At 39.0% G+C, this 26,507-nt stretch overlaps 1 protein-coding gene across 2 annotated transcripts in view; it reads left to right on the top strand.

The window, feature by feature from the left end:
- Positions 1-26,507, top strand: part of ARMH3 (armadillo like helical domain containing 3) — a 176,754-nt gene that overhangs the window by 31,994 nt on the left and 118,253 nt on the right. For both annotated transcript variants that reach the window (XM_070752882.1, XM_070752883.1), the window contains exons 18-22: positions 430-495; positions 3,036-3,105; positions 4,529-4,589; positions 6,651-6,739; positions 26,398-26,480. In XM_070752882.1, the coding sequence (XP_070608983.1) occupies positions 430-495; positions 3,036-3,105; positions 4,529-4,589; positions 6,651-6,739; positions 26,398-26,480 (369 nt within the window). The remainder of the gene's footprint in view (positions 1-429; positions 496-3,035; positions 3,106-4,528; positions 4,590-6,650; positions 6,740-26,397; positions 26,481-26,507) is intronic.

Below are 26,507 nucleotides of genomic sequence, written 5' to 3'. Positions count from 1 at the left end.
GGCTTATAAAAAAATTATGCATGGTATGTCTGTATATATGATTGGTCTCTTAAATTGGGGTTTCTTTTTAAAATTAACTTAAATATCAGATTTTGTTTATATTGTTTTATTACTGTTGTTAGCCGCCCCGAGTCTGCGGAGAGGGGCGGCATACAAATTTGATTAATAAATAAATAAATTTGCAATGGAGATTGATGTATTGCAGAAAAGCCTAAAGAGCCAGGTTAGAACGCAAATTCTGGAGACGATCTGTATGGTTATTATGCAACTTGAATAATCATAATTAGTCAACTAGATGAGAAATACATTTGAATCATCTGCCAGGAGTAATATTTCTGATTATTTAATTCATAGATGTTGTCTTTCGATACTACTTTGATGTTAAAATGTGCGATCTTGCTTACTGTGGTTATTTTTCTTTTTCCATAGGACCAGTATGCTAATGCTTTTCTGCATGATGACAATATGAATTTTCGTGTAAACCTCCACAGAATGGTAAGTAAATTGGATCAGGAACTCTGTTAGGTCAAAGTCAGCCTTGGATTATTTTTCTCTCTTTCACTTCTTGGTTGTATTGGTGATTCGGATTTCATATTTTTCAGCTGGTTTGTATTTTAACCTTTGTTAGTTTGGGTGTTTTTATTTTTATTTAATTCTGTTTGCCACATATTGTCACTTGTTGATGTTTAGCTACATAAGTTGGATAAATAAATAAAACAAGATGCTTTGGTATTAAGCATCTGCATGGTGATGTTGGTAAATATCTGAAAGTTTCTGGTCAATGTTCGTTGTACTTGGTGTTCTGGTCTTATTTTTCTTAATCTTCCCACCGCTATTCCGGTAGTGCATTGCAGAATGCAAGACTGGCTCATAGTTGTAGTCAAGCAGCCTCATCAAGATTTCTTGAGTGGGTTGAGCTTGTAGAACACAGTAGAGACCAATTTGCATTGAGGCAGTGAGAGACAACTAGATCTACAGAGATATTAGGGAATAATAGATATGTATGCATACAGTGGTACCTCTACTTAAGAACTTAATCCGTTCCGTGACCAGGTTCTTAGATAGAAAAGTTGTAAGTAGAAGCAATTTTTCCCATAGGAATCAATGTAAACGCAAATAATGCATGCAAACCCATTAGGAAAGAAATAAAAGCTCAGAATTTGGGTGGGAGGAGGAGGAGGAGGAAGAGGAGAAGGACAGTCACTGCTGAAGGAAGAAGATAAGGTGAGGGGAATCAAAAAAATCCAAAACTTTAATGCTTTTTAAAAAAAAGAGAGGGACTCTGATGCAGCGAGGAGGAGCATGTACCTCCCATACACCTGGCGCAAGGCTGCCTCCCATACACTGTGCCAGAGAGAGAAACCCAGGGCGAATGGCAGGAAACTGGCTGGGTCTTGGTGCTGCTCTCAAATTTCCTGGGAAATTTTTCCGGGCTCGGGTTCTTAAATAGAAAATGGTTCTTAAGAAGAGGCAAAAAAATCTTGAACACCCCGTTCTTATCTAGAAAAGTTCTTAAGTAGAGGCATTCTTAGGTAGAGGTACCACTGGTTTTCATATTAGGAAAAAGCTGAGTGAAGTTAATATGGCTGATTCCATCAACTACTATCCCATGGGATGTTTTTCATGGGTTTCCGGCTATTTCAGGTGTCACTTTTTGCTGTTCTTAACATTTTTGGAAGCAGTTGGACCACTTATTAACCTTATTAATTTCTTTTCCTGTTTCATCCTATACCAGTGATGGCAAACCTATGGTACGGGTGCCACAGGTGGCACGCGGAGCCATATCTGCTGGCACGTGAGCCATTGCCCTAGCTCAGCTCCAACATGCATGTGTGTGCTGGCCAGCTGATTTTGGGCTTGCACAGAGACTCTAGGAGGGCGTTTTTGGCTCCCAGAGATCCTCTGTGGGGAGGGGTGGGCATTTTTATCCTCCCCCAGCTCCAGGGATGCCTTTGGAGCCTGGAGAGGGTGAAACACAAGCCTACTGGGCCCACCAGAAGTTAGAAAGCTATTTCTGGCCTCCAGAGGGCCTCTCGTGGGACGGGGGAAGCTGTTTTTGCCCTCCCCAGGCATTGAATTATGGGTGTGGGCACTCTTTCGGTACCCGAGGGGGAAAAGGTTTGCCATCACTGTCCTATGCTATGTGACTGCAGGAGGAAAATGTTAAAAATAGAATGGAGAACGAGTGGAAATTCCTAAAGCACTCATTTTTAGAGCAACCGTAGGATTTAATTTTATTCCAGCAATAGGTTAAACCTTTGTTAACACTTTCTTTGATATTCTTACAACACAACTGACAAAGGAAAGTCACTTGAACCACAAACGACCCTGAGCTGTTTTAAAGTAAATCTAATGTATTCTAACTCAAGCAATGACTGGGTTATGTTAAAGCCTCCCTGAGTCAGCTAATCAAAGTGTATCAGGCAAAGGCAGCCTGTATGTGTCTTGTGTGAATAGCTTCTTCTTCTATTCTTTCAGTTGATAGATAAAGATATGGTTACATGAAAATCTGTCCAACTATCTCCGTATTTTCTGTCTACTCTGGTTGGCATTACAATTGCCTAAGCTACCTTTTTGCTTTAAAGCTTAATTAACAAAATAATTGCTGTGGGGTAGAAGAAGATATCCATGATATCAGGCAGAGGAAGTGAAGTAATATGCAGCATGGTGTTATCACAGAAATTCCCAAAATTACATTCATTCATTCATTCATTCATTCATTCATTCATTCTTGATTGATTGATTGATTGATTGATTGATTGGATTTATATGCCACCCCTCTCCAAGGACTCCTATCTGATACTATCAGATACTTGCATCTGATATCAGGATGCTAGCAGATGAAAAATGGATTTGCATGATGATGTCATCATGTGAACATCAGAATTTGTACTCTGTTGTGACCAACTCTGGATGCTTATATGACAGGATGAAAGCGTCCTTTTCTGAGCAGTTTGATTTATGTGGAAAATACTAGTAGTTTTGGTAATCACTGCTTTATACCTTCTGACTAATTCATCTTCATGTGTTTGAAGCCTATGAGGCACAGGAAGAAAGCAGCTGATAAGAATCTTCCCTGTCGACCTCTAGTTTGTGCAGTGCTGGGTAAGTCTACATGCCAGATTTTGCTAACAGCAATTGGGGGGGGGGGATAAAGAGTTAGTGCAGGAGGGAAAATATTTATAAATCAATTGAAATGCATTTCATTTATCAATATGACCTACTGTTTCCTTTTGGCAAGAAAAAAAAGCTGTTCTAGACAAATCCATTCTAAACAATGCCGTCTGGCGGGACCCAGGGAAAGAGCCTTCTCTGTGGCGGCCCCGACCCTCTGGAACCAACTCCTCCCAGAGATCAGAGTTGCCTTCCCCCTAGGCTTATAAAATTTATGCTTGGTATGTCTGTGTGTATGATTGGTTTCTCAAATTAGGGTTTCTTAATTTAACTTTAACTTATATATTAGATTTGTTTATATTATCTTATTGTTGTTGTTAGCCGCCCTGAGTCTACGGAGAGGGGCGGCATACAAATCTAATAAATGAATGAATGAACGAACAAACAAACAAACAAATAGATGAAGAAATATATTTATTTTTAAAGACTTTTAGATCATAATGGAATAACCAGTTAAATACTTATATGGGGTGAGTGCTATATATATTCACAATGAAGTATAGAAGGTTTTATGGAGGAGTGAATGTAAGGATCCTTAGGATCTCCTCCTATTTTACGGTTTTTAAAAATACTGATAGAGGAAAACTAGCAAAGCTTCTTTGGGTTATTTTGTCAACTTAGAATAGATATATTGTCTTTGTATTTTGAAGTGAAATGTTTCTGAGTGTGGGTGATTTTCAAAGAGTTCCTCTCTTCCAAATTACAATTATATTTCGTGTCCCTTAGTTCCTTACTGCACACGTTGTAGAATTTCTCTCTCCCCAACAAGTATAAGTTGGAATCATTGTACATAATAATGTTATGTCTAGGCCAGTGATGGCGACCTTTTTTGGGTTCATGTGCCAAAAGGGGATGTGCGCATGAACTAGACACATGCATGTGCCCACATCCACGCTTTCCCCCTACGCATGCGCACCCCACACACTGCCCTGCGCCTGGGCACAATACCCCTTATACCCGTGCATAAGTCTGGGATGGTGAAAAAATGGCCAAATGGACAAACCGGAAGTTTGGAAAAATGGACTCCCAGTTTGCCCATTGTGCTGTTTTTCGCACTGTGGGGTCTCAGGGAAGCTTCCCTGAAGCCTCTGGGGGGCAAAATGGTCTTTCCCGAGAGCTAAAATCCACTGGCCAGCACACATGTGCTGGAGCTGACATAAGGCAACCCTCACATGTCCTCCAAAATAGCTCCGTGTGCCACCTGTGGCACATGTTCCATAGGTTCGCCATCACAGGTCTAGGCCATTGTTAACAGTGGACAATACTAGCCAAGAACTATATCTTAGCATTTTTAGTTAAATGGCAACTAATTATAGATCCTGTATCTTTAAATATTTGTATCACTTTTTTGCAGATCTGATGGTGGAATTTATAATAACACACATGATGAAAGAATTTCCCATGGATCTCTATGTGTAAGTAACAACTACATGAACTTCTAGCTAATTTTAAGAGTTCTTCAAAATTCCAAACAATGCTATTTATTTTCAATCAATTTAAGAAAAAAATTATTTGAATCCACATTTTTCTTTCCTAAATTATTTAACTTAATACAGTAGTTGTTATCTCCAAAGAAAACATTGTGGAAGGTTACATACACTCACATGTAAAATGTTAGGGCCCTCTGGTCAAATTGTATGTTTCAGTGCATCCCTAAGTGAACAGAAGCTGGTATATCCTCTCCGTGGTACCAAATTAAACATGACACCTTTCTGAAAATGGAATGCACACTTACTATTTATGTGTAGATTATTCAAAACAAGGGAAAGTGAATGTGGCAGGTGCAGAAGTTTTGACAGCCTTTCATTCAGTATTTTTTAATACCACCCTTGGCAGAAATAATAGCTTCCAAGTATTTCCTGTACTGCAACTAGTTAAAACTTTTTATTTTTGCTTTTGGAACTTTTTTCCACTCTATCCTTCAAAATCTTCTAGTTCAAAAATATTCTTAGAATCTTTATATACAGTATATTGCATCTTTGAGATACCGTACAGAATGATATGCAATAGTTCTCATATAACATAATTTTAAGCCATAATGAGTAGATCCTATATCATTAAGCCTAAATAAACAAGCAATGCTACAGTTTTGTATTACATGTGAACCAGAGCAACCTTCTAGTAACTCTGAGTATCTGATATTGTGATGTATTAGAGTACTGTAGCTTTTAAACTTCTAAAGTGGGCATAGATTTTGTTAATCTAAATGATCTAGTCAGTATAATGTGCCAAACCTTAGTTTGTTAATTATGATTTATTGAACATTTTTTGATTAAGTTCAGACAACATATTAAGCCATAAATCATGATTTGCAAATATTAATGGTTGGGTTCACGTAATACATGCAGCCAGAATAATAAAAAAAATATTTTGCATTTGGTGGGAAACCAATTAATATTATATCCAGTCTATTTAGTTTGATTATTTTGAATGCCAATTTTTTAAGAAAGTTGTTAAACATTTCATTTTCCTTTTTCTTGGAACCTAGATTATTTGTGTGGAATATTAGCCAAGTACACATTTCAACTATCTTCAGATTTCCAATTTCCACTAAACTAAATTTAATAACTTCACATGTACCAGTGCTATACCGGTTTACTGAATACAGTATTCCATACTGATACTTTGAGGTACTGTTTTACAAGTAGTTGGGATATTAATGTGTTTCAATATTTTCAGCCTTGACCTCACTATTATTATTATTATTATTATTATTATTATTATTATTATTATTATTTATTAGATTTGTATGCCACCCCTCTCTGTAGATTTGGGGTGGCTCACAACAAAAATAGTATAATTTATAACAAATCTAATAATTAAAAGTAATTAAAAACCCCTTATTTAAAAAGAAGCATACACACAAATATAACATGCATAAACTGTATAGGCCCAGGGGAAATGTCTCAGTTCTCCAATACCTGGCGGCAGAGGTGGGTTTGAAGAAGCTTACGAAAGGCAAGGAGGGTGGGGGCAGTTCTAATCTCCAGGGGAAGTTGGTTCCAGAGGGTCAGGGCAGCCACAGAGAAGGCTCTTCCCCTGGGTCCCTCCAGACGACATTATTTAGCCGATGGGACCTGGAGAAGGCCAACTCTGTGGGACCTAACCAGTCGCTGGGATTCATGCGGTAGAAGGCGGTCTCGGAGATATTCTGGCCTGATGCCATGAAGGGCTTTATAGGTCATGACCAACACTTTGAATTGTGACCGGAAACTGATCGGGAACCAATGCAGACTGTGGAGTGTTCGTGTAACATGGGCATACCTAGGGAAGCCCATGATTGCTCTCGCAGCTGCATTTTGCATGATCTGAAGTTTCCGAACACTTTTCAAAGGTAGCCCCATGTAGAGAGCATTACAGTAGTCGAGCCTCAGTTTGTTATGACACATTCTTTTTGGAGCTACTTTTTTAAGGTATGCATCACTCACAATTCTTTGTTGCTAATTATGTTGGGGGTTCCTTTCTTTTGGCTACAGATGCTGTATTCAAATAGTACACAAGCTACTTTGTTACCAGAAAAAGTGCAGAGTGAGACTTCATTACACTTGGAGGGAACTCTGGTCAGGTACGTTTTTAGTCTTAACATCATAAGGACTGACATATTCCTCCATGTGGTCAGCACTCATAACACTTTAAAACAAATGTTGAATAACTGAAATACAGTGCTAATGTATGATGGTGAACTTAAGGCACAGGTGCCATAGGTTGCACGCAGAGCCATATCTGCTGGCACAAGAGCTGTTGCCCTAGCTCAGCTCCAACATGCACATGTGTGCCAGCCAGCTGATTTTTGGCTTGCACAGAGGGTCTGAGATGGCGATTTTTGCTTCCAGAGAGCCTCCAAGTGGACAGGGGAGGGCATTCCTGAGGGCTTCCCCCAGGGAAACGTTTGGAGCCTGGGGAAGGGGAAACACGAGCCTACTAGGCCCACCAGAAGTTGGGAAACAGGCCGTTTCCAGCCTCCAGAGGGCCTTCAGGGGACGGGGGAAGTTGTTTCTGCCCCCCTGAAGCATTGAATTATGGATGTGGGCACTCGTGCATGGCCACACTCTTTTGGTACCCAAGGAAAAAAAGGTTCGCCATCACTGCTCTAGGTGATTTCACCTGAAAACACATTTTGGAGAGAAAATAAATTAATATTTTTAAATTCTAGCTGTTTTTTGTTGATGCCAAAACCGTTTTCCAAGTAGAGAAACCTTTTAATGGGATCTATTGTTTAAATCTAAATATGAATCTAAGTTTAATATTTTAGAATCGAGATGCAGTAGTTTCACTTCAACACAGCGCTCCCATTTTGATAGCAGTATTATTAGGCTCTTTTTCTCTGTATATTTTCAGCATACTGGATCTGTGTTCTGACATGGTAGGAGAAGAGCCATGTTACCTTCTCGTGGCAAAAAATCAGGAGCAGCCTGGTAGCACATTTTTTTAACTCATCAATTTAATGAAAAGCATAAGATTTTATGAGCTGCAGGTATTGGATGAAGTGAATTGTAGTTCATGAAATCTATTGTGCTGTTTCTTAAAATTGAATAGCTGAAAAAAGTGTGATCAGCCTTTTTCTGATTTTGTATTCTGACATTTTAATATGACACATTTCCTCTTTTCTTATTGTTGGCAGCATACTCAAAGATATAGAAAACTACAAAAGGATGCAAGCAGGCTTTTGCGTAGCATTTCTGTCAAACGCTCTAAAGTCTAAATCTCTGTTCCCAATGTGGGGCGCACACCCCACAGGGGGGCAATTTAATTTTTGAGAGGGAGGGAATGGAATCTTGTTTAAACCAAATTAATGGCCTTTTAGGCTTCCTCCATATAAGTACAGTGGTACCTCTACCTAAGAATGTCTCTACTTACGAACTTTTCTAGATAAGAACCAGGTGTTCAAGATTTTTTTGCCTCTTCTCAAGAACCATTTTCCACTTACAAACCCCAGCCTCCAAAACTGTAACTGGAAAAGGCAGGGAGAAGTCTCTGTGGGGCCTCTCTAGGAATCTCCTGGGAGGAAACAAGGCCGGAAAAGGTGGGGAGGAGCCTCTGCGGGACCTCTAGGAATCTCCTGGGAGGAAACAGGGCCGGAAAAGGTGGGGAGAAGCCTCTGTGGGGCCTCTCTAGGAATCTCCTGGGAGGAAACAGAGCCTCCACCCTCCCTGTGGTTTCCCCAATCGCATGCATTATTTGCTTTTACATTGATTCCTATGGGAAAAATTGCTTCTTACAAAATTTTCTACTTAAGAACCTGGTCACAGAATGAATTAAGTTCATAAGTAGAGGTAGCACAGTAGTTCACTTTTTGAATAGTAAGAACTATACAGTGATCCCCCGATTATCGTGATGGTTCCGTTCCAAGACCCCTCGCAATAATCGATAACTCGCGATGTAGCGGCACGGAAGTAAAAACACCATCTGCGCATGCGCGCCCCTTTTTCCATGGCCGCACATGCGCAGATGGTGGAGTTTGCATGTGGGCGGCGGGGAAGACCCCTTCGGCCGCCCAACAGCTGATCTGCTCCGCAGCGCGGCAGCAGCGAGGAGCCGAAGATGGGGTTTCCCCGTTGCCCAGGCAATGGGGAAACCCCATCTTCGGCTCCTCGCTGCTGCCGCGCTGCGGAGCAGATCAGCTGTTGGGCGCCGCCCAGGCAAAGGGGAAACTCCAAGATCGCTTGCCGCTTGCCTGTTCGCCCGCCCGCCCGGCTGCTCGCTTGCCGCTCGCTTGCCGCTCGCTTGCAGCGCGGCAGCAGCGAGGAGCCGAAGATGGGGTTTCCCCGTTGCCCAGGCAACGGGGAAACCCCATCTTCGGCTCCTCGCTGCTGCCGCGCTGCCGAGCAGATCAGCTGGGCGGCCGAAGGAACCTTCCCTGGGTGCAGCCCGCCGCTCGAGAGCAAGAGGGGGAGAGATAGAGAAAGAGAGAGAAGGAAAGAAAGAGATGAGAGAGGGAGGAAGAGAGTGTGAGAGAGGAAGAAGCAAGATAGAGAAAGAGAGAGAGAAAGAAAGATGAGAAAGGAAGGGAGTGACGTCATCGGGTGGAAAAATCGCGATATAGCGATTCGCAATGATCGGGATCGCGAAACTCGGGGGATCACTGTATTTCATGGAGGGTGGGGGTCATCAGGATTTGAGAGATGTTAGGTGGGGCATGGCCAAAAAAAGGTTGGGAACTACTGGTCTAAATGGATGTTTTGCAAGTGTGATGAGGGATATTAAAACTTAATTCTCAGAGATTAGAATGTATTTTGGAAATGAATTAAATTGCACCAGTACATTTATCTAGTCCCTTATTTTGTGTCATTGTTCCTTGCTATGGTACAAGTTTTTGAGTACAACTTACTGTTCTGTCTTTATAAGTCTTCCATGACTTACTTAATTTTTTCTTTAAAAGCCCAGACATTCTGCCTGTTTAAAGAACTGTATGTTATACTTGTGATTTAGGTTTTTAGTGAATTTCTTCCTGGTAGTGCTTTTGGAAAGCTTTATTCTTAAAAATACTGTTGGATAGCTGGGTATCAGTCTCCCTTATGGGAACTCTGTACAAATAGATGAAACTGCTATTTTCTGATCCTACATAAGGTAATTAATATTTCCTTTTGTGAATACTTTAGCCGATTTCTAAATATATGCTATGGATATTATTGGCAAGCTAGTTGATAGAACTGATGTTTGACCTGGATTTTCTGGGAACTCTATAATTGTTGCCTCTTATTCCCTGCTGCCCTCTGTTGCCTTAGGCTTAGGATAATGATATAACTGATAAGATAATGTTGCATCACAGTTCACATCTCTAAATATTAGAGATAAAAAGTATAAGATGTATTAGATAAATATAAGATGTGGATCTGCTATATTTAATGCTACCTAAAGTAGTTTTTGCAGAATCTGATTCTAAATTAAACCTAAGTGAATGTTTATTTTACACAACAAATATGTATGGAGTATAGAATAATGAAATAATAGGATTTAATAACCATAGGCCAAAAATTATCTGTATCTACCGCTAGACAACTGGATGTAGATTTTCCTTTTGTGTCTCATTTTTGAAATTCATAGTAGTATTCTGTAAAATATTGGATTTAAGTACTGATTATTCCATTTCTCTCTAAAAAGCTGCTACCATGTCATATCATTGATCATAATTACATAATTCTTCATAATTACTTAATTTCCAAGGTTCAAAACATTTCATAGCATTTGTATTGGAATAATGAATGGATACAATTGTGACATCTTAGTTATGCTTATTAAACAGTGGCCTAACAGTGAATAATTTAATTTATAAAGTTTGGCCAAGAAGAATCTTGATTAGAGATGATTGACTTTTTTGTTTTGATGGATGCATGAGGCTTTACATGCAGGTAGTGCTGTACCTGGATCCTAACGACATCGAATGAGACCCTATATCAAGTTCCCTCACCAGATAAGTTGAGGTGAATTTCTACTGGGCAGGGGATGGGAGGGCAGAACGCTTTCTGTTTATTATTATTATTATTATTATTATTATTATTATTATTATTATTAATTTATTTATTAGATTTGTATGCCGCCCCTCTCCGTAGACTTGGGGCAGCTCACAACACAATAAAACAGTTCATAACAAATCTAATAATTTACAATTTAAAATATTTTTAAAACCCCATTATTAAACAGACATATGTACAAACATTATATTTATACCCATTTATGAAATTCCCTCCTAGAGAGTCTTGACTGGCATCCATTCTACCATCTTTTTAATTACAGGTGGAAAACCATTTTATTTTTCCAGGCTTTTAGCTGGCTTTTAATTGTATTTTAATTGAATTTAAAGGTTTATGTAGTGGTTTTTATTTTGTACTTTAGTGTATATACTGTTATTCAAATTGGGTGTGCAAATAAAGAATTTAGAAAATAACTAAAATTGAAAATAGTTAAATTAATTAACCTGCTTAATTTCTCAGATCTGCTTCAAAGTTTTTTTTTAATCTTACCTTGTGCTGAGACATAAATAAGATGGTTATTGAGGAGGCCCTTTTTGGTGATAGAATCTCATTTGTTTTCTGATTATTATTACTTTTTAAATAGTTTTTATTAATTTTCCAATGTTAAAAAACACAAATCCAAAATCCAAAAATAAATAAATAAAAGTAAAAAAATAATAAGAAAAAAATCAAATTGAACAAATACAGAATACATATAAATATAAACATTAAGAACACCATACAATATATTTTATAGTGTTTTCTTATTATTTAGGCATGCCTGTTAATGTATGTACAGTACTGTAGATCTTTTCTATTTATGCAGGCTTTTAAAAATTGTATTCCTGGTGATATACCAGGTTTATTTCTATTTAAAGTATGCAAATATCAACTATTTTAACTTTAATGTTATACATTTTAGTAAATTATGTTGAATAACTGCTGGTAATTCATTCAACATTCTTTGCCAAAATAGCCATCACTTTTTGGATTAATATATGAATAATTATAAGTGCACTTACCAAAGCATTGAAGAAAACAAAAATACAATAATTAAAAATCAATGCAGTACAATGGAATTAGCTCAGATACCTTTCAATAAGGTTAACACATCTAACAAACAATATATTTAAAATAATATCTCAGAACCGGAGTAAGCACATATTCACCCATAATTTAAAGCTAATCTTAACCTGCAACCCACAGTAACCAAAACTCATCCTAAAACACTAATCTAATAAAGATTTTAAAATACAGGTATCTCTTACAGGATTGTTCAGGAACTATAGGGATATATCCATAAAAGACTGGAACCTGGATACCCTAGAGGGAAGAACAGGAAGAAGGCTATATTTAGACCAACTTAAAGAGAAAATTGTAGGGGGAAATAAAGACAGACAGTTATTTGTAGTAGATTGTGACTGGGAGAGGCCTTGAAATACAAGGACCAGTAACTTGGAATTTATCTATCTATCTATCTATCTAGCTATCTATCTATCTATCTATCTATCTATCTATCCATCCATCCATCCATCCATCCATCCATCCATCCATCCATCCATTTATTTATTAGATTTCTATGCTGCCTTTCTCTGCAGACTCGGGGCGTCTCACAACAAAAACAAAATAATACAATATATAAGAGATCTAAACTTAAAAATCAGATCTAAAACCCCAGTTCTTTAAAACAATCATCCACATTCATCCCATGTACATTCCAATTGTTGGCCAGAACTAGGTGTAGCACTCAATGGCCCCAAGCCTGCCGGCAAAGGTGAGCTTTTGGAAGGCCAGTAGGGTGGGGGTGGTACAAAGCCGCCACAGAGAAGGCTTTTCCCCTAAGCTCCTCAAAGGCAGCATTGCCTAGCCCTAGCTGATGGGACCTGGAGAAGGCCAACTCTGTGGGACCTAATCAGGAGCTGGGATTCCTGAGGCACAAAGCAGTCCCGTAAGTAATCTATTCCTAAGCTCAATTGGGTCTCTCTACAAATGGGGAACGTTCAAATGGGGCTCTGTACAGGCCTTGCTTTGTACCAAGATATGAGAATAGAGTTCTGGGCTAAGAACAGGAGACAAGAGGAATCAGGAATGTCTTCCAGGAGACTTTACACTTAGATATAAAACAGTTTACGGTCTCCTCCATTAGAAAAATCACAGATTCTTGAAAAGTGTATCATGTAGAGGTTTATTCACATATCTATGGGACTGGTCCATTGTTAGATTATGAATTCCTTTAGATATTTTATTCTAATCGGATAGCAACATTTAATAAATTGGAATAAATAAGCAATGTGTCATCATAGAAACTGTTTTGGCTAGCCTAAGTATTGACTCCGATATTTTGTGCTGGCTTCTGTATCAGCAGAATTTCCAATCTGCTCTAATATTTCTCTGTCAGGAACACACATTTCTATGATTCCATGATGGCTGCTTTGCGAGACAGATTTATGGAAACAAGAAAAGGCAAAAAAAAGGGTACAGACAGCATACAGCTACTGTAGTTCTCAACTTAATAACCATGATGGAGTTCTGAATTCTGGTTGTAAGCTGTTGCATTTGTAAATCAAGATGCAATGTGACTGGATTCGATTTTATGACTATTTTTATGACAGCCGCCAAGTGAATCACTACAGTCACTAAGCAAATCCAATATACCAATAGTTTTTGGCATTTTTTTAAATCAAAACAATTTTTAAAATGTTTTCATTGCAGTTACATGATTGCAACATGCTGCATTTGGTCTTGCCAGCTAGTTTCCAATCACCCAAATGTAATCACATGACCTTGAGGGTAATTATATGTTCAAGGACAGGTTATAAGTTATTTTTGAAGTCCATTATAATTTTAAGTGGTTGTTATGCAACCAGTTGTAGGTTTGAAGCATTCTAGAACATGATATGTAGCATGTTTATTGATTGATTGATTGATTGATTGATTGATTGATTGATTGGATTTGTATGCCGCCCCTCTCCGCAGACTCGGGGCGGCTAACAACAGTAATAAAAAACAGCATGTAACAATCCATTATTAAACAACTAAGAAACCCCTTATTATAAAATCAAACATACACACAAACATACCATGCGTAAATTGTAAGGCCTAGGGGGAAAGAATATTTCAGCTCCCCCATGCCTGACGGCAGAGGTGGGTTTTAAGAAACTTACGAAAGGTGAGGAGGGTGGGGGCAATTCTAATCTCTGGGGGGAGTTGGTTCCAAAGGGCCAGGGCCACCACAGAAAAGGCTCTTCCCCTGGGTCCCGCCAAACGACATTGTTTACTTGACGGGACCCGGAGAAGGCCCACTCGGTGGGACCTAACTGGTCGTTGGGATTCGTGCAGCAGAAGGCGGTGCCTGAGATAATCTGGTCCCTGAGATAATCTAGATAATGTTTTATGTAATAGAAGGTACAATTGGTTTTATTGCCTTCATGGAAGTTCCCAGTATACCACATTATCAATGGAGTTACTGGTTCAGTTGCATTTTACATGCAGCCATCAATTTTCACATTTATGTACTGTACGTCCTTTTCTTACACTTATCTGGTAATCCATAACAACGGTACCTTTTTCCTGCCTCCAAAGCTGTAAGGATCAAGTGTGTCTTAGCTTTAGTTTATAAGATACATTTGGATGTTCTTTTAAAATCAGTTCTCAATTCACCTTTGGCAAAATGACTTTGCTTTCTTGATCAATGGACAATCAGCCTGCCAATATAAACTGTATCCTGTCCTAATTGCCTGCTATCTCTCTGGATCTATGGTAAATTGTTCCTTGGGAAGATTTGATGCCCTTATTCATAAGAAAGAAGCTGATAGTCTGATTTTTTCTCTGTGGGATGTGGCTTATGCTTGGCCCAATTTGTAAATAATCCCGTTTCAGCCAGTGTTTTTGAACACTTGCACAGCAATTTGGGGTTCAGTATAGCTAGTTCTCATATCCCAACAAATCCCTTCTATTCCCTTAGGAATTTCACTTACGGTATTTCTTCACATTTCTCTTTTCTTCCGTTTAGTAGTGGTTGTCTTAACAAATGTCAATGCAAGCTTTGAAATATTAATTTCGCAAACATAGGGAAACTCTGTTATTGTTGCGGGTTTAAGGATGTTCACAATTCCCTTATCAGAAAAAAGTGAATACTGTACTTGTGATCATAGTTCCCTCTAAGCTGAGCAGTGAGCAATTGCTCACTTAAAAATCATCATCAACTCAGAGTTTTCCAAACCTGCCCAGAAGCCGAGAGGGAAAGAGTGAGAGGGAAGGAGAGAGAGAGGAAGAGAGGAAGAGAGAGAAACAGATAGAAAAAAGAGAGGAAGGAAAAGAGAAAGAAAAAGAATGGGAGTAAGGAAGAGAGAAAGAAAATCAAAATCTAGTTTGAAACTAGCTCAACTATTTAAGTGGCATTTTGATATTGATAGAGTTGCCCTATTATGAGCTCACTGTCATAGACACAGTATTCATTCATTTATTTATTTATTTATTTATTTATTTATTTATTTATTTATTTATTTATTTATTTATTTATTATTTCTGTGTCGCCCAGTCCCGAAGGGACTGCCGCTCAGACACTATACTTTTCCGCCCCCCCAAAAAAATAGAGGGAACACTGCTTGTGATTACTCTTACTTGTTTACAATATTGAATTGATTTTATTTGTTCAATTTATATACCGCCTTTCTAGTTTTAGCATAAGAAACCTGGTAGATGATGCTAAAATGTTGTTCATTATAATACATTAATTTGATTTAATAATTAACCTTTTTTAGTTTTCAAAACTATTAACCTTGACTATTGCTTGTTAATTCAGTGAACATTTCTAGGATGATATATGCCCTATGATCTGAGTCATCCAGTTTAATGTGATTACTGCATTATCTGTATGATCTGGTCCTATTTAGACTGAAGTGGGCAAATTTTTAGAAGCAGCAGTTCATGTTTATGCAAAGCTTAAAAATGACAGAAATAGGTCTTAAATTTTTGCATTTCTTTCTTTGGATTTTGGGGAGTTCTGCCTTTATTTTTCTTTCCCCCCACTGCTGTTTTAAGCCTATATAAGTAATTTCAATTTTCATGTATTTCTTGCCCTAGAGTTGCTAAAAACAATACCATTATTATTATTATTATTATTATTATTATTATTATTATTATTTATTTATTTATTTATTTATTGGATTTGTATGCTGCCCCTCTTCGCAGACTCAGGGCGGCTAACAACAATGATAAAAACAACAACATGTAACAATCAAATTTAATAAAACAACTAAAAACCCTTATTTTAAAAAACCAAACATACACACAAACATACCATACATAACTTGTAATGGCCATGGGGAAGGAATATCCTAACTCCCCCATGCCTGGCGACAAAGGTGGGCCTTGAGTAATTTGCGAAAGACAAGGAGGGTGGGGGCCGTTCTAATCTCTGGGGGGAGTTGATTCCAGGGGGCCGGGGCCGACACAGAGAAGGCTCTTCCCCTGGGGCCCGCCAAATGACATTGTTTGGTCAATGGGACCCGGAGAAGGCCAACTCTGTGGGACCTTATCGGCTGCTGGGATTCGTGTGGTAGAAGGCGGTTCCGGATGTATTCTGGCCCAATGCCATGTAGGGCTTTAAAGGTCATTAGCAACACTTTGAATTGTGACCGGAAACCGATTGGCAGCCAGTGCAGGCAGCGGAGTGTTGCAGAAACGTGGGCAAATCTAGGAAGCCCCACGATGGCTCTTTTGCAAATTTTTAATAATTATTGTCATAAGAGAGAAAATGTAGTACTTTTAGCAGTATTTAAACTTGATATTTTCTGATACTATGCATATCTCTTTAAATGCTTGAAGTTTATTTATTTATTGGATTGATATGCTGCCCCTCCCCGAGGACTCGGGGTGGCTCACAATGGTCAAATGGTCCTTCTGCTGGCATAATCCAGCTGCCCTCCATGTCGCCTTGCTTCTTATGCTTTAGCTTCCTTCTCTTGACTTGGCAAGACCTCAAAACAAATGCTACCGCTTCAAGCAATTAATCTTAGTGACACATTTCAGGTCTACCTTTTCTCCCATTATATTTTATGGGCCTTTCACTGACTTCTACTTTTTCATAGAATCACAGGGTTGCAGGCAGCCATTTAGATCTTCACATTTCTGTGTTCAGTGCAGAAATCTTCCCTTGGGGATTTGTGATCGGCTCTTGCTGTTTTTCTTAATAATCAGCCAGAACCTGTCTTTTTATAACTTCTTTATTAGTCAGTGTCTTGTGCCTTTTTGAATAAGATGGCAAATAGCCTTATGCTTGGGTATTTTTTGTGATTTTTTTTAAAAAACTGCACAGTCGATTACTATGATGTTCCTTCCCTTAGCCTCTTCTCAGCTGAAGTGTTTATTAATAAATCATGGGTAGAATACATTTAGGAAGATTTCATTCCACCACCACCCCTCCTAATAGGTGAGTGTGGCCTAAGGCAACAGCTGACATGATGTACGTTTTGAGGCATAGATTAGGTAAAAACTTTCCAGAGCCTTGCTTCCTACTTTTGCCACCTTGTATTTTCATTCTTCAAGATGTAGGGCATCTATATGAGTAAGAACTCTAGAGTGTGATTTTCAAGAAGCAAGCAGAAAATCTTTCCACATTATTTTATGAGAAAGTTGCATTAAGAGACACAGCATCCAGTACCCTAATATTGTACTTAATGCTAGCTTGCTTTATCCCCAGGGTTCACTGCAGTTAAATTTTTTAGCATATTTCTACCCAAAACCTTTTCAGCAGAGCTTTTGCATTTGACTATACCAAATTTTTAATCCGATGGTTAGAAGAAAGAAAGCAGGATATATCCTCTTCATTCTGCTGTATATAACCTGTCTTGCATACAGAAGGTGTATAACATTTATGTTTCTTCTGTATTGGACATTTATCTGTGTAATTTAAAAAGAGAGTGATTTCATGCTACAAAGAAATGTGATGTTGATTTCTTTCGGTTTCGGATAGGGTTGCAAAATTAGAAAGAATAGTTTTCCTAGGTTGTTTTTTTTTTTAAAGAGAAACCTTCAGTATTGCTTTCCTGAATGGTTGGTGCTGAGAGATAGTACATACTGTATTTTTCAGACTGTAAGATGCACCGGACCATGACACGCACCAAGATTTAAAAGAAATAAAACAAGGGGGGGGAAGGGTTTTGCCCTCTTTGGCCTCCAGGAGCACTCTGCAGGCCTCCCAAACCCTCTGCGGACTCTGTTTGTATAAAAAACGGGCCTGTTTTTGGCAAAAATGGAATGCATGGGGTGGGGTTTCAGGAGGCCAAAAATGGATGTCTTCTGTGTATAAGATGCACCAACATTTCCACCCTCTTTTAAGGGGGGGAGGTGCATCTTATATTCTTGTAAACAGAAAAGTGTTGGTTATGACCTATAAAGCCCTGCATGGCATCGGACCAGGATACCTGCGAGACCACCTTCTGCTGCACGAATCCCACGACTGGTTAGGTCCCACAGAGTTGGCCTTCTCCGGGTCCCGTCGACTAAACAATGTCGTCTGGCGGGACCCAGGGGAAGAGCCTTCTCTGTGGTGGCTCCGACCCTCTGGAACTAGCTCCCCCCAGAGATCAGGATTGCCCCCACCCTCCTTGCCTTTTGTAAACTTCTTAAAACCCATCTCTGCCGTCAGGCATGGGGGAATTGAAACATCTCCCCCTTGCCCATGTAGTTTTTGTGTATGATTCGATTTTGTGTTGTTTTTTATATATTGGGGTTTCTGTTTTTTGGACTTTTAATCTAAAACTGTAACCTAGATTTTTAAATATTAGATTTGTTACTATGTATTGTTCTTCACCATTGTTGTGAGCCGCCCCGAGTCTTTGGAGAGGGGCGGCATATAAATCCAATAAATCTAATCTAATCCTATGTGCTAAACAGGGGAAGTGTCCATTTATAAATTAGTGAAAGGTTGTAGCAATCTCAGTTTTTTAAAAATAAAAATCTATGGATAACAACTGAAAAATTAGCTATTTTATATTTTATCCTCTGGCGTTATCATGGCAAAGGATATTGGATAAGTAATTGATTCAATTAAACTAAATGCCGCTGCTTCCTTCATGGGCCCTTTACCTTCTATAATTTTTTCTTGCTTTGCCATGAGATGTCATACTGACTTCTAGCTTAGCTGGCTTCAGAAAAGATTGGGTGAATTCATGGAAGTCTTGAGAATCAATGGTTATTAGCCTTGATTGCTTACCTATGAAGACCATTGCTGAGAGATTAGGAGGAAAAGTAGAAGGATTTCATATCCACTTCCTTGAGTTGCCCCCAAAAGGTAAATCGTCTGAGAGATTAAGGAGGCCCAGTATGGATGTATAGCCTCATCTCAGAAGTTATTGTCAAGGCTCACCAGTGTTCTCTCAGTATTATAAGCAAGTGTGAATCCTGACAGAAAGGAATCCATATAACTTGTTTCTTTTGGAGCTTTCTAAAACTGCAGACCAGCTTTTCAACAACTTTCCCCATAACTGTAAGATTGGAAGCTAGATTTTATTTTATTTATTTATTTATTGGATTTGTATGCCGCCCCTCTCCGTGGACTCGGGGCGGCTAACAACAGTGATTAAAAACAGCATGTAACAATCCAATACTACAACAACTAAAAAACCCTTATTATAAAACCAAACATCATACAAACATACAATGCATAAATTGTAGAGGCCTAGGGGGAAAGAATATCTCAGTTCCCCCATGCCTGACTGCACAGGTGGGTTTTAAGGAGCTTATGAAAGGCAAGGAGGGTGGGGGCTATTCTAATCTCTGGGGGGAGTTGGTTTCAGAGGGCCGGGGCCGCCACAGAGAAGGCTCTTCCCCTGGGTCCCGCCAAACGACATTGTTTAGTTGACGGGACCCGGAGAAGGCCCACTCTGTGGGACCTAACTGGTCGCTGGGATTCGTGTGGCATAAGGCGGTCCCGGAGATAATCTGGTCTGGTGCCATGAAGGGCTTTATAGGTCATAACCAACACTTTGAATTATGACCGGAAACTGATCGGCAACCAGTGCAGACTGTGGAGTGTTGGTGTGACATGGGCATATTTAGGGAAGCCCATGATTGCTCTTGCAGCTGCATTCTACATGAAAAGTGTCTGGTTCCATTGGGTACAACAATGGCTTCATTGCTGTAGACATCACACCCTCCCACAAGGAGGCATTAACCATTTCCTGGCTCCAATACATGAACATTTTGGGAAGCCTTAACCATCCAGAAGAGACATGTATATCTGTACCACAGGTAGTTGAACTCACAGCTTGAAGGACTCAGTCCATTTCATCAGGACTAATAGAATCACAGATAACTGTGAAAACTGCACCACGGGTGCTCCCATATGAGGTGAACAGCTAGACTACCACTCAGAATGAATCTGAGTCATTTTATCTGACAGGTTGCCAGAATAGTCCACACAGCCGCCCTCTAAATCTTCCCCTGAGCCCCATCTACCTAGAGCTACCAGATCACCTTAAGCAACTTAAAACATACTTTTGACATATTATTATTGACATATTATTGTATAATCCTTATTATGAAAGAATATTACATCAAAGGGATCCAGTGTCCTTGCTTTCTTCTGCAACAAAAATTGCTGCTTCCATTTGCCATTATGCCTTTTAAAGGAGGGAGCCTACAAAGAGTAGGTTTTTCATGCTCAAAGCCTCTTCCATGAATTCAGCCTTGAAGTGAATAGGGGCTAGAGACACTGGGAACAAATAGAAGTGTACTTCCAAAGCCATCGGGACAATTAGTCCAAATTAAATTATACTCTATCTGAAAGATATTTCCTAATTTCTAATGCTATCACATTTTTTTCTCTTCTTCACTAAATCCACAAGAACGGTGTCTTCAGATCTTAGTTATGTGTGGACTATTTTTTAACAAAAGTTTGAAGGTATATATCCCTTTCCTTTGTGTTCTCTGAATTGACCAGTGTAGCCTAGGTCCCTGATGGACAGGGAGAGCATGGGATTTCCCCTGAAGTTGTAGAATATAGCTCAACTAAGGCCATAATCACCACTTGGAATGAGATGGCAACCGTGGTCTTGGATTGGATCATTCATGGATCCCCAGAGGGGTCAGATTTGCTTCAAGGAGATGAAATGCCTAAAATGTTGCTGGAGGAAAATGAAGAATGGACCAAATTGAGCATAGATAATGTTGTGGTTCAGCCTGAGTCAGAGCAAAGACCAGCTGCGTCTCTGCTGGCTCCATGCCCGGGGGAGGCTGAGAGCGAAGAGGAGAGTTCTTGGCAGCCAGACAGGGGAGATTACAGTCAGGAATGTGACGAGGAAGAAAGGCCTGGGAGCCCTGGGGAAGGGCTCTCGCAAGCAAGTAGCTTGGATTCTTTGGAGTCCTTGGAGTCATTGGATGACGAAGCACAAGGTATCATTAGTATGCGATAGAGACGCATAGATCAAAGGAGGCAGCAACTGAAGAGATATTATCAGCGTTGAATGAGGAACACCAGGGGGTTGGGTGTGGTCCTCATTAGCAGGGAAGGGTTTATAAGGCAGGCAAACTCTTTCCGCAGCATGGAGTGTTATCACAGTGGAGTTGCTGTTATCTGCATTTTCTCTCAGCGTTTTTGTTCCTGGCTCGTGGCCCAGCAGTCTTGAAGACCTGTGGGAGGTTGGTGTATGTTAGCAACAGCCTCGTTTGGCATTGAGGATCCTGTGTTTATGTATGAACAATTGCCTTCGTGTATCTATTTGGAGTTCCAGTGCTTTCCTGACTTGTAAGGACATTTTCTCTTGGCTTCTTTTCTCTTTACCATTATAAAACTGTGTTTGGATTCAACCGGTGTGTCTGGCTTATCTTTTTGGGTTAGTCATAGCTTCCGGAGTAACCCAGACAGAACAGATAAGAGTTTTTCTTAGACATTATTTTGCGATCCAGAAGTTTCATGTGACAGAATTTCTCCAATACTGGATTAGAACAGATTGTTATCAGCCTATGATTTCTGTCTATTGGATAATGGCTGAAAGCAGATTGTTAAAAATATGAATGGAAGGAAGAAAAGTTTCTATTGTCTGTAGATTGTGAAGCATTCCATCTCTTTGGCTGAATGATTTGACAGTGATTTTTTAAAAAGCTGAACCATTGACTAAAACATACCTAATGCTTACTACTGGGAGAAGTTCCCAATAAACTGCAATCACAGAGACTCAAGGCAGCTGTTTTAGTCCCAAGTAGTGATTGCCTTGGATGGCAATGTTTGCCATGGAAGCTTAGTTACCTTGGAAACGTGTTTTAACTGCATCTTTGCTATATGGAGAGACTATTTGGAATGGCTGTTTTGCTTTGAAGTCTAATGTCTTTAAGCACGATATGAGAAAAAGTCTGTTTTGACCTGAATCACATGGTATTAAGGTCTTATTCACAATCCTAAGCATTTAAATCAAACTGGCTATATTGATGAGGAGAGTATAGTGCTCTGTGTGACACAATATTATCCTGTAGCCATTGGTGCAAATTAATGTTGCTATGAACACACTGTGCTCAAAGGGTGATACTCTGCCCTGTACATGTGAGGATAGAAACATAGAAACATAGAAGACTGACGGCAGAAAAAGACCTCATGGTCCATCTAGTCTGCCCTTATACTATTTCCTGTATTTTATCTTACAATGGATATATGTTTATCCCAGGCATGTTTAAATTCAGTTACTGTGGATTTACCAACCACGTCTGCTGGAAGTTTGTTCCAAGGATCTACTACTCTTTCAGTAAAATAATTTTTTCTCATGTTGCCTTTGATCTTTCCCCCAACTAACTTCAGATTGTGTCCCCTTGTTCTTGTGTTCACTTTCCTGTTAAAAACACTTCCCTCCTGAACCCTATTTAACCCTTTAACATATTTAAATGTTTCGATCATGTCCCCCCTTTTCCTTCTGTCTTCCAGACTATACAGATTGAGTTCATTAAGTCTTTCCTGATACGTTTTATGCTTAAGACCTTCCACCATTCTTGTAGCCCGTCTTTGGACCCGTTCAATTTTGTCAATATCTTTTTGTAGGTGAGGTCTCCAGAACTGAACACAGTATTCCAAATGTGGTCTCACCAGCGCTCTATATAAGGGGATCACAATGTATTTTTTACTTGTGATTTTTTAATCACAATCTTGTCTGCTATTATATTTGTACCTCTCTCTTTGGTTATGTTTACTCAAATGATGTTTTGAATTAAGATGATTTAACTTTTTTTGTCTGCTACTTACATAATGATTACTTAATTTATAGCAACCTCTATATCTAGAATATGGGATCCTTCTTATCCTCCCACTGCCTTTTCAGATCACTTTCGATTCCTCTTAGTATGTTAGAAATTTTTAAAAGTTCAAAGAATACCAGCAACTGACACTACTGTGATTACGTTTCTTCCTCGTATCTTCTTTCATACTGCCAGTTATTAATGAGACTGAAACCATTCTGAACAGCTAAATATGCATGTATAATGAATACATTTTTCTGTGGTCTATATATACTGTACTGTACTTATCTTTCTGCCTAGCTATTGTGATGATCCTGACTAACAACACAAAATAGGTCACAACATATTCAAATCTTCCAGAGAGAAAGCCTTTATTCTTAAACGAACAATAAAAACACCACAGCAAATAAAAACATTGAGCCACAAATGAACTTCTTAACAGAAGTCAAAAAGTTAATTTATAGACTCATGTTTGCTAAATCAAGATTATTTGAAATTCTTTCAGACAAACATTATATGGCAGCCATGCTGTTAAAGTAAGCAATCAATCCTCTGCCCCTGGTTAAAATAATTAACAGTGTAATTATATGAGTTGAGCTGGCGAACTTTAGCACAAGCTTGACTTTCTGATCCCCATGGGCACACCAGCCTGAAAAGGCAATATAATATGTTTTAAAACCAGTTGCATAAGTTTATTGATTCAAATTTCTCATACAATTTTCCCTTTAATGTGCCTATGAAGCCTGGTACAAACTGTCCAGAGATCATTATAGCTGATTCATAACTTTCTCAGAGAAGCAAATGGGGAGACAATCGTGTCCTAATTGGTTGAACAGGTAAAAATGTGCTCTATTGTATTTCTGTTATATGAAGAGGTTGTGCTTAGCTTAGTGTAAATTAATAGAAGAAAAGGTAAAAGTCAACTTGGAAAGATAAATGGAATATTACAACTTATTACCCTTTCAGTCCCACAATCTAGAAAGTATTTCTCCTCCCATAGTATTTGGGCAAATATCATTTGCCTTTGGAGGAATGCGCCACAAGAGCACAAGTTTAGATAGGAAGGGTTGCAAATTTAAAAAGGGTTGATAGACAACCAAACTCCCTCCCATTGGAAAAACATTGTAGGAAGGGTGCTAGTAATTAAAGTGAAAGTTGTTGGAGATGAAAGTCAAGTAAGGAGATGAATTAATGAGACTTTATTTTTATTATTTATTATTATTTATTAGATTTGTATGCCGCCCCTCTCTGTAGACCCTCTGTAAACCCTTATTAAAAACCAAACATATACACAACCATACCATGCATAAATTGTATAGACCTAGGGGGAAGGAATATCTCAATTCCCCCATGCCTGACAACAGAGGTGGGTTTTAAGGACCTTACGAAAGGCGAGGAGGGTGGGGGCAATTCTGATCTTTGGGGGGAGCTGGTTCCAGAGGGCCGGGGCCACCACAGAGAAGGCTCTTCCCCTAGGTACCACCAAACGACATTCTTTCTTTTTAGCAGAACAGCAAGTTGGACTCCAATTGGCAATTTCCAATTTAGCCAAATCCAAACATTATTACAATTTTAAATTTTAAATCCCTCCCTGATATTCCAACTTGTTTCCCCCCCCCCAATCTCCAGAATATTATGCCTGAAATGTGTTTTGGATAGGTCACATTTGTGGGATTTTTAATGTTCTCTGAGATTTCTTGTTTTCTTCCAGATGTTTCATTAACAAACTAGGTAATATCAGTGCTAGGAGGTGTTCTGCTCTTGGTCTCCAGTAATTTTCCAAGGCTCAAAAACTCATTACTTTGAAATAAAACTTTATATATTTTTTCAAACAAGCATGATATATGTATAGATTGCCAGGCAAAGTCCAGTAACAAGAAATAACACAATTCTATCTTGGCTTCGGCTTGGACTCTGGGAAGCACGTCAACATTCCAATCCTCTTAAATTCCTAGATTACAAGGCTAAAAAATCAAAGCATGAATCATAGGCTCACTGCCAGCTTCTTAAAAGCACACAGACGCAGTTTCAGAACATCTCAGGAAGACAAAGCCCATGATTTTAGCATTTCTGTTCAGGGACACCAAAAGTTCTCGGCCATTCCTTGTAACAACGTTGTGAGTCCACACCTCCTTTTCCCAGCCACCCTTCTTTATGTAGCCTGGAAGTGACATCACACACCAAAGAGCTACGGCTGTGGATGAATACCTTTTATTCTGGATTTCCTCTTGCCTTTTTGCCATCCTTCTATAGCGTGGGTTAATCCAAGAATCATCTCCTAATAAATCTTCCTGACTATCTGAACAATCTCCCTTTCCAACATCAGCCACCTCTGTCTCTCCCAAATCACTGTCTGCCTCACTCTCGGCCATCCCCCTCGGTCCGGGATATCCCGAGGGGCCTGGCTCATTGTCCTGAGAATTGTCCTGAGAACCTGAGGTGGACAAGGATCACTCACAACAGTAGGAAGTGGAGTTTGCTCTCACTTCAATTTATTAGTGACTTGCCCTATTAATGTTGCAGTGATTGGTCTTGGTGGTTCCTTGATTGGACTGTTGTTTACTGTTCGTTTGTTCTGCAGTTCCTTGGTCTCATTTTTCATGTCCTCCTGGCCAGTGTGTGCCTATCTTTGATACAGGAATGCTGAACTGAAAGAGGATTCTTCCTGGTCAGTCTGGCATGACTCTTTTCATTAGTCACATCTTCATATAAACTGATCATTCTAGCATGACTTTTTAATCAAGGTGATCAGTAGGTAGTCGGCAATCATTGTTTCCTCCTATAGTTTATGATAATTTCATGTGCCAAGCAGTGTATCTCATGTGTTAATATTGTTCCAAAGCAACTTTGCTCTCAAGTATCTAAATGGATTTAAACTGGACAGTTTTAACTTTCCTTATTAAGAACCGAAAATGTTCAGTCTAAAGTTCACATATTCAGAAATGTCAAGTAAAATATAAATGCTTTTGTTTGGAAAATATTTTCTACAGTAGTTTTGTGATTGTACTAGTGCTGTCAGACATACATTTTTGCCTTAAACTGTTTGTGTTCCCAGCTTTTACTACCTTGGTTACTCTGTTTAGCTGAAAAGAAATCTAAAAGAAGATACATAATCAAGGGGGTTAATATACTTTGGTCCGCATGCAGTGCTTCTCAGATCCTGAATCAAAGGGATCTGTCCTGTCCTAAGTAACTTGACATAACATGTATTGTATCCAAATAAATATAATACACTAAGTGAACCTAGTCAAGCTGTTGCAAATTGTACCGTGCATGGTTCTGCTTTGTGTACCATCAGCAAAAATGACATCTAATATTGATTTGTTGATTTTTGTGCTGAAAACAATAATTTTTCATAGTCTTATTCCCACTTAAAGTAATCAGTAACTGGAAAAACCCTGTTGTTATTGATGAACTAAAACAGAAGTTTCTTGTCTGTGAGGTATAGGTTTTTAATTAACAAAGTTCAGTTTCTTATTTACATTGGTTATAAGCATTGGTTTATGAGAATTAAACTGTATTTACTTTTTTTAAATTCTTCCTTTAGCTCTGATTAATCTGTTGAAGTTCCTCATGTCTAATGAAACAGTTTTGCTGGCAAAACATAACATCTTTACCTTGGCTCTGATGGTGAGTATCTATGGAAAGAATTGAACC

This window comes from Erythrolamprus reginae, chromosome 5, assembly GCF_031021105.1.
Source record: "Erythrolamprus reginae isolate rEryReg1 chromosome 5, rEryReg1.hap1, whole genome shotgun sequence".
Lineage (NCBI taxonomy): Eukaryota > Metazoa > Chordata > Lepidosauria > Squamata > Dipsadidae > Erythrolamprus > Erythrolamprus reginae.
Note: the sequence above shows the minus strand (reverse complement) of the source record. Positions and strands in the feature narration are given on the sequence as shown.